Below are 9,151 nucleotides of genomic sequence, written 5' to 3' on the forward strand. Positions count from 1 at the left end.
GGCGGAGGCCAACCCTCACCGGAAATGGGTCCGACTTACTGCCGAGGACCCGGACACAGCTCTCGCTTTGGGAGTACAGAGATTGGATGGCCCTGAGTAGAGACCCCCTCACCCCATACTCCCGCAGCACCTCCCACAGTAACTCCCTGGGAACCCGGTCATACGCCTTCTCCAAGTCTACAAAACACATGTAGACCGGATAAGCGTACTCCCAGGCCCCCTCCAGGATCCTTGCGAGAGTAAAAAGCTGATCCGTCGTTCCACGACCAGGACGGAATCCGCATTGTTCCTCCTCAATCTGAGGTTCGACAATCGGCCTGACCCTCCTTTCGAGTACCTTGGAGTAAACTTTCCCGGGGAGGCTGAGTAGTGTGATGCCTCTGTAATTGGCACACACCCTCTGATCCCCCTTTTTGAAAAGGGGGACCACCACCCCGGTCTGCCACTCCTTCGGTACCGTTTCCGACTTCCACGCAACGTTGATGAGACGTGTCAACCATGACAGTCCCTCAACACCCAGAGCCTTCAGCATTTCCGGGCGGATCTCATCCACCCCCGGGGCTTTGCCACTGTGGAGTTGTTTGACGACCTCAGTGACCTCCCCCCGGGAGATTGGCGTTGATCCCCCGTCATACTCCAGCTCTGCCTCTAACATAGAGGGCGGAGTTGTCGGGTTCAGGAGTTCCTCAAAGTGTTCCTTCCAACGTCCCAACACTCCATCAGTTGAGGTCAACAACGTCCCATCCTTACTGTACACAGCTTGGATGGTTCCCTGCTTCCCCCTCCTGAGGTGTCGGACAGTTTTCCAGAACAACTTTGGTGCCGCCCGAAAGTCCTTCTCCATGTCTTCTCCGAACTTCTCCCACACCCACTGCTTTGCCTCGGCCACGGATGAGGCTGCTGCCCTTCGGGCCTGTCGGTACCTTGCAACTGCTTCGGGAGTCCCCCGGGATAACAAATCCCTGAAGGCCTCCTTCTTCAGTCGGACGGCTTCCCTGACCACCGGTGTCCACCAGGAGGTTCGAGGGTTACCGCCCCTTGAGGCACCTAAGACCTTGAGACCACAGCTCCCCACCGCGGCTTCGGCAATAGAGGCTTTGAACACCGACCACTCTGGTTCAATGTCCCCAACCTCCACAGGAATGCCCGAAAAGCTCCGCCGGAGGTGTGAGTTGAAGGCCTCCTGAACTTGGGCCTCCTCCAGACGTTCCCAGTTCACCCGAACTACACGTTTGGGCTTACCAGGTCTATCCAGAGGCTTCCCCCGCCACTCGACCCAACTCACCACCAGATGGTGATCAGTTGACAACTCCGCCCCTCTCTTTACCCGAGTGTCCAAAACATACGGCCTCAGGTCCGATGATACGATAACGAAATCGATCATGGACCTTCTGCCTAGGGTGCTCTGGTACCACGTACACTTATGAGCATCCTTATGTTCGAACATGGTGTTTGTTATGGCCAATCCATGACTAGCACAGAAGTCCAGTAACAAACCACCACTCCGGTTCAGATCAGGGGGGCCGTTCCTCCCAATCACGCCCCTCCAAGTGTCTCCATCATTGCCCACATGTGCGTTGAAGTCTCCCAGCAAGACTAAGGAGTCCCCTTCAGGAGCCCCATACAGGACTCTTTCCAGGGTCTCCAAGAAGGCCGAATACTCTGAACTGCTGTTGGGTGCATAAGCACACACAACAGTCAGAGTTTTCCCCCCCATAACCCGCAGGCGTAGGGAGGCGACCCTCTCGTCCACTGGGGTAAACTCCAACAACGAAGCACCTAACCGGGGACTTGTGAGTATCCCCACACCCGCCCCGCGCCTCACACCTTGAGCAACTCCGGAGAAGAATAGAGTCCAACCCCTATCCAGAAGTAAGGTTCCAGAGCCGACGCTGTGCGTAGAGGTGAGCCCAACCAGATCCAACTGGTACCGCTCCACCTCCCGCACAAGCTCCGGCTCCTTCCCCCCCAGAGAGGTGACGTTCCACGTCCCCAAAGCCAGCTTCTGCCGCCCGGGTCTGGTCCGTCGAGACCCTCCGCTTTCACTGCCACCCGTCTGGCAGCGCACCCGACCCCATCGATGTTTCCCGTAGGTGGTGGGCCCGCGGGACAGAGAAGCGGAGGTGTTGCCCACGTTGCCTTTTCGGGCTGGGCAAGCCCGGCCACCAGACGCTCGCCGACGAGTCCTCCTTCTGGGCCTGGCTCCAGAAGGGGACCCCGGGCTTCCTCCGGGCCGGGTATCCTCACTTCTTGTTTTTCCTTTCATGAGGTCTTTTGAACCAATCTTAGTCTGGCCCCTTGCCTGAGACCAATTTGCCATGGGAGACCCTACCAGGAACACAAGGTTCCAGACAACACAGCCCCCAGGTTCATCAGGGCACACAAACCTCTCTACCACGGTAAGGTGCTGGTTCTTCAGAGAGGCAATAAAATTGTTTTTATTGTTTATTATAATATTACAAGCAATACTAAGACACATTGGGGGAAATACACCATAGAGAAATTATTTACTTTATTGACAATAATTTGCTCAGAGTAATAAACTAGCTTATTAAAAAGGCGGGAATGGTGGAAGCAGTAACTTTAACTCTTTGTAGCTTGCCTGGCAACAGCTCATGGCCTTTATATACAGTCTATGCTCATGGCCCATTACACAACTGGCTTTATTCGGTTATTCTACTGTTATTAAAAAAACTAAATAGAAAGACGTAGATTGTTGAGCTCTTGGAAAACTGTTAGGCGGATAATGTTACCCTGGTTGACAGTTAATTAGCAAACATAAGCTAGCCATCTCCTGACTTCAGCTACTTTTAGCCTCATTATTAGCATGATTTCGACACACAATATTTTGAGATAAATAATGTCTGTCATTTTCATTCTCAATCATTGTGAGATACTAGCCTATCATTATTTTTGAAAAAGTTTCCCACTATTATCACTTACAAGAGTTGCTTTTTTCTGTTTTCCTATTGTTTTTTAGTTTATTTATTATATTATAATGTTAGCTTAACATTAGCTAATGCTCAAAAGAATGATATGAACTTTTCCCAACATGTTGAACTACTCCTTTATTAAATTGGCAATACACAAATCAGTGTCCAACATTAAACAAGCGATCAAACAAATAAGTTATATATCTTTTAATTCTGATTTGAGCTTACGCCAAAGAGTGGACAGAACAGCTAATGGGTAATTTGATGCCTCGCTGTGTCCTCAGGATCCCGGGCGAGTGGTGTTCGACAGGAGGGAGGAGAGAGAGAGGCAGACACCAGCAGCAGCAGCAGAAACCTCGACAGCACACAGACCTCAACACCCAGACACCACGCTCCTGTGCAAGCCACGAGACGACGCCACGGTTTTCTAAGGCTGACACGCAAATCCACGCAAAAGAAGACGGCGATCCACCTTCCAAAAGCAAGTGGGCTCTTCTGCTCCAAAACAGAGAACAGGTCAGTCACCTTCCGCTCGGTTCACAGTTTGCAGCGATGCGAGTTTCGTCACTGCTGTTAACGCAATGCATACAAAGTTATTTAAACTGCTAACACAGAGTCTGCATTGGATATATATTACACAATCGGGAAGTTATATTAAGTAATCAGGCTTTTTTTCTGGGAACAAAATATTATTTGAATTCAAATGTACTGACAGAGAGAAAGTTAAAACAGGAAACCTTTTGATTCATCCATCCTCAAATTCTCCTCTTTCACTGAGACTGCCGGATGTCTTGTCCATGTGGACACGTTTTGGCTTTTTGACAGACCATCAGTGGCATAGTGGGTGGTGATGGTGATGGTGGTAGTGGGCGGTCACAGGACTGACAGTCTGGCACACAGTCAGGTGCTGATCCACAGTGAGTCTGAGTGCCACAGTGAAAGTGTGAGTTTGACATGCAAACACCAGGCAGAGATTTAAACGATCAAAGCGGTCACAACTTCTTAGGTGAGTAGCTACAAGAGACTTTGTATGTGTCACTTACTCTTTTTAAAAAGTTATTAGTCAATTATAATGGGTGACTCTTTTTGAATTTTTATATATTCTTCTCTAATGCCTTTATTCTCAGTATCATGTGAGGGATGTTTGGATATTGCACAACACCCAAAGCAGTTCTATGCTTTTTAACTGACTGGAAAATCTTGGTCGTGACTCAGCAAAATTGTGGACACATGTTCAGGCCACCACTGATTTCTCTCTGAGGTTTGCTGTGTGGCTCGTAGGTAGCTGATGTTAACTTGTGTTATCTTTATTATAATATGATCATGGCACCTGGAAACAGAACTGGACAGCTTGTTGAACAAGACTCAGAATGTCATTGCCAACAGTGAGTGTAGTTGTTCAGCACATCTGTCAAAGTCTCTCTTTGTTTTGATCTTCATGTCAATAATGTGATTGTGAGCAATCAGAGAGAATTTTCAGAGACCCAATTTGCTATTCAAAACTAATGTTTTACATATTAAAAGGAATTTAAGCTTTTTTTTCAGACTAGTTAAATATATTATATTATAATATTATTTTTGCAAAAATATGGCTGCCTCAGCCATTAGTGTAAAACTATTTCCCTTTGCTATAGATTAAAATCATAATTTGCTTGGGATATATACGTATATCCCTCAGTATTACGTTTGCTTTAATTAAAAAAATATAGCATATATTAAAAAGAAAACACAAAAAACCTAACAGAAAGGCAGATAAACAATATCCAAGCAGAAATAAGTATCTTTCCTTAAAAGCCAACCAGATTGTAGAAAGAAATAGAAATAAACAGAAAGTCAAACTTAATTTTTTAAAGATAAACCCATAATGATTAAGGAACAGGCATATTACCCATCACACTGATGCAATAAACTTGGAGGCGTGTATCAGAATGATAAAATGGGTTTTATAGGATTAGGAAATAGGAAAACATTTAAATGTCATCTCTCATTTAACTTGGCAATTGTAAAGGAGAAGACATATGATACATTTTTGCTTGAGAAATCTCTATTTTGGAGAAGTTATTAAAGGTCATTCTTATAAATAACAATGCTCATCCAGACTAAGGTCATAATATACCTTTTACATTGATAACTAGTTTTCTTAACTTAAAAATAGTGTTGTGCATAGTTGTTTGCTATGTAATGATGACCTGTGTATGAGTTTCTTTGAGTCTGACTGCCCGACTGAGTGTGCTGATACAGCACAGTGTGTTAGTGAGTTTTAGCTTTTCAAGTGATACAATTCCTAAAGAGATGTGTGTGAGTGAATGACTGAGACAGATTTGGACTTTGCTCTGTTGTCATAAATGAAAGGAGTGCCTCGATATAATACCTCTGTTAGAGCTGATCAGTATCACTGAATAAAAGAAGAAGGACATTTTTTTAACTGCACATTTGAATCTGCATAAATGATATAGAGAGAGTGGCACACTCCAGGTCAGCCCACATACACATAACCACTGTTGCCTCCACACACCACCGACATCCTGGTTTGTTTACAATAATTCAGCTTTTCTCATTGTTACTGTGAACTTTTCCAAAAGAAGATTGTATTTTAAATTGGGTGTAATTATTAACTCTAAGGCCATTCAGTTCACTGTCTACTCACTGCGATATTTTATGCTGGATTTAATCATCAAACTAAATGTGCCAAACAAGCTGTACAATCTGTACTATTAGCAAATCATTTGTATCTCCATCTATGTCAAATCACAATGTCCTGTCATCGTCTCAGTATGTCTTATAAACCATCTTTGAGGATCTATGTACAGTTTTTAATATAATCAACCAATCAAAATAAATGTTATATTTTAAATAAGAAAATGTACCTCAGGGGGCTTTACAATCTGTACAGGAAACAACCTTAGACCCTCGCAGCACACAAGGAAAATTTAATTAACTTCATCTAAAAAAAACTAGGAATCCCTCTCCACACATGTCGTGCGTTAAGAAAAAACATGATTATAAAATTACAACATAAACGAAACAGCAACAATTATAATATGAACACAGATCAAAATGATTGTTGCCAATAAAAAAACAATAACTGCCTTAAAATAAGACTAATAAAAGCAATAGCAACGGAAGAGCATGATTACATTTTTTTTATTTCTGCAGTATTATAGTAAGATCTTACATCCTAACTTTTGAAAAATGACTTCGTTTTTTCCTTCTTTTTTTAATATACTGTTACACCAGTTGAACATTTTGGCTCTTTCTTAACAAAACGTTGTGGAGAGATCCCGCTTCAGTCTCTTAACACCTGCCGTGAGAAGTGACTCATGCCAGGGCAAAGTCAAAGCATGTTTTCAGTTCTCACCTCTTAACGCTTTGTTGTGCGTAGATGCAGTCTGGGTCTGGGTGAGACATGAATTATAATGAAATGCGTGGTGCTTGTGCCATATCCACACAGCATACATTTACAAAAACATCAATTTTTCCAACACTGTCACTTATAAGTGTTAGTATTTACATCCTTTTGCATGCAATGCCGTTTGCTTGACAAACACTGGTTGGATGTTGTATAGCAGTGTCGAGAAGAAGCACATTTTGCCCTCTTTAAAGTAAAGTTACAGCAACAAAAGTAAGAAATGTTTCTGTTCGGTTGCCGTTTTCTTGAAAAAATACATAATAAAGGCTGTTTTAACTTATTGCACCCTTCCCTTGCACTAGCTTTGAATTTTGAACATTAAAATAAGGACTCCACCTATCACTTATTTGCATTGACTTGACTGTAGGTGTACTGCAACTGTGTAAGAGACGAGACTGGGATTTGTTGTAAAGTCAGTGTTTTCATTTCTAAACAATTACCTTAGTAAATACAATAATATCATCAGAGATATAAATGGTGGCCAAAAAAGGAATGTAAACTTAAAGATAATTTTAGCTTCTTCCTTGCTTAAGCGTATATCTTCACAAATATTTTCCTTTTTAATTTGAATCTTAATTAATTGAGTTACTATAATAAAAAGGAGGTTTTTTGGTAATTCACATGCGCACACAAAAACGCAAAGACCCACGCCGATCCTAATACAAAAAATTAATATATACTCTCATACAATTATGAGATGAGTTTAATTTTCCGATGAACTTTAACATAGATATTAGTCAACAGACAGTGGGGATATCAAGCAACCTTTGTCCTAATTTCTCTTTTAGAAAGATGTGGGAGCAAACGGCAGCTCCTCAGGTCAGAACCTCGGTCAAGAGGGAATTTCAGACTGACTCAGACTCTACGTGGGTTTACTGGATGTGGCACTGGTTGAGACATCACTAGTTCACGTCTTGCTAAGAGTGATGTATGATGTTTTTTATTTGCCCCCTCAATTACATTGGCTAATAAATATTAAATGTCAAAGGATAGAAGAAATGAAACAGGAACAAACACAGTTAATAAATATAGCTTTCCCTCTTTCACAAATTTGTCCTTGTAATTAAGACTCCTTTATACTTGAATGCAGTTTGCTTAACAGCAGACACAAATACTTTGATTTAAATCCTTATTACATGCTTTGATGTATTTGTTTTCTGAAAAGGCCAAAAAAACAACAACCTCTAAACTCTTCACAAGCAGAGTATCCTCTCACTGTTACTACTGACACTTACGCCTCTGTTACACAGCAACCCTGACATTTCTCAAAAGAGCGGTATGCGCGGAGTTAATGACATAAAATCGTCTTTACCCTTTCCTATTTGTAGCACTCATTCCATTTGAAGTCTGATTTAGCATATATATGAATAAGTATATGAGTAACTCAATGTTTCGAGAATTCACCGAGTGCATTGCCGTGTTTATGAGACCGATGCTAAAGCGAAATAGGACTATCAGTCTTTAGCGTAAACAAGTAACTTACACGAAAAACACCAGCAAACATTTTGTATCTTTAGAGACAATTTCTGTTATTTGCCCGTTGAATTTCTGTTATCCAGGCCAATGCCGAAATTGCTCGGCAAATTCAAGGAACGGTAAGAGACTGGGCTGTTATTGGGCATATGATGAACCGGCTATGTAACCGCAACGTTTATGCATCCTGTCCAGCCTCCTTACCCCTCGCCCAAACCTAGCTGAGTATTTCTGATAGTTGAGAACACTTCTGACATCTTCAGCTGTGTGCTATATGGTGAATGGTTTAGTGGACTCCATTTATATATTCATTTATAAGGCGCTTTATTCAGTATCCTTTACCTTCCTCAAAGCACTTTACAAGTCATCATTCACCCATTCACACCCTGTTTATGCAGAAGCAGGGTGCCATACAAGGTGCCACTGCTCGAGGAAGCTCAAATGTAAATGTTTGCCATACCAGCTGGAGCAATTTGGTGTTAAGTATCTATCTTTCATATAGCTTTACTAAGCTAATTACAACCTTCATTGACACCTTCCTCTTTAGGCAATTCTGAATCAATCGCATAGACCTTTCCTTGCACACGTGATTACACAATGTTCTGTGGATGAGAGTCACTTCACGTGTTGTTTTGTTATTGTTCAGTTAAACAGCAACTGTGGGGCGGGCAGCTCACTCCAGTCTTTTCCTCTTCACTTCGAGGAACAGGTTATGATCCTTCCCACGTTGCACCTCTCCCTCTATCCTATTGCGTATTACTTCAAGTCACTGTCAAAACATAAGTCTAGCTATCAAACGTCACCTCAGCAATTTCTCTCTCGACTCCCACAGCTGAGATCACACTTGCATGAATTGATCATTAACAGTTGTGACATCCTCATACAAGACAATTGTATAGTGAGTCCTTTGTTTATCTACTATCCGTCTTACCTTTGACTACGTTAACAATGCAACACCTCTCAGGCTCAGTGGTGTGTGTGTCTGTCAGTGTGCAAGACAAATATATCATAAGGTGTGCCCCGAACTATGCACTGTTTATGCTCTGTGTGTGTGTGTGTGTGTGTGTGTGTGTGTGTGTGTGTGTGTGTGTGTGTGTGTGTGTGTGTGTGTGTGTGTGTGTGTGTGTGTGTGTGTGTGTGTGTGTGTGTGTGTGCATCTGGCCTTGACAGCATGCATCACTCCTTCCCCTTATCCAGTGAGGAAGCTCTTGAGGCTCAAGAGACTCATCAACCATTAACTCATAACTATTTAAAGGAATTGGGAGAGAGTTCATGGCCTCAGATTATTGTTAAAACTGCTGATTCCCAGAGCCTGCACACGCACACACACACAGTC

General features: G+C 42.7%; 1 protein-coding gene across 1 annotated transcript in view; it reads left to right on the forward strand.

Annotated features, from left to right (window-relative positions):
• The first annotated feature begins 3,804 nt into the window (after window positions 1-3,804).
• pparg (peroxisome proliferator-activated receptor gamma) overlaps window positions 3,805-9,151 on the forward strand; it is a 31,604-nt gene continuing 26,257 nt past the window's right edge. Inside the window, exon 1 of the mRNA XM_034083220.2 lies at window positions 3,805-3,939. Within this exon, the coding sequence (XP_033939111.1) occupies window positions 3,888-3,939 (52 nt within the window). The 5' untranslated portion in view covers window positions 3,805-3,887. The remainder of the gene's footprint in view (window positions 3,940-9,151) is intronic.

This window comes from Pseudochaenichthys georgianus, chromosome 5 (genome assembly GCF_902827115.2).
Source record: "Pseudochaenichthys georgianus chromosome 5, fPseGeo1.2, whole genome shotgun sequence".
In the NCBI taxonomy this organism is placed as follows: domain Eukaryota; kingdom Metazoa; phylum Chordata; class Actinopteri; order Perciformes; family Channichthyidae; genus Pseudochaenichthys; species Pseudochaenichthys georgianus.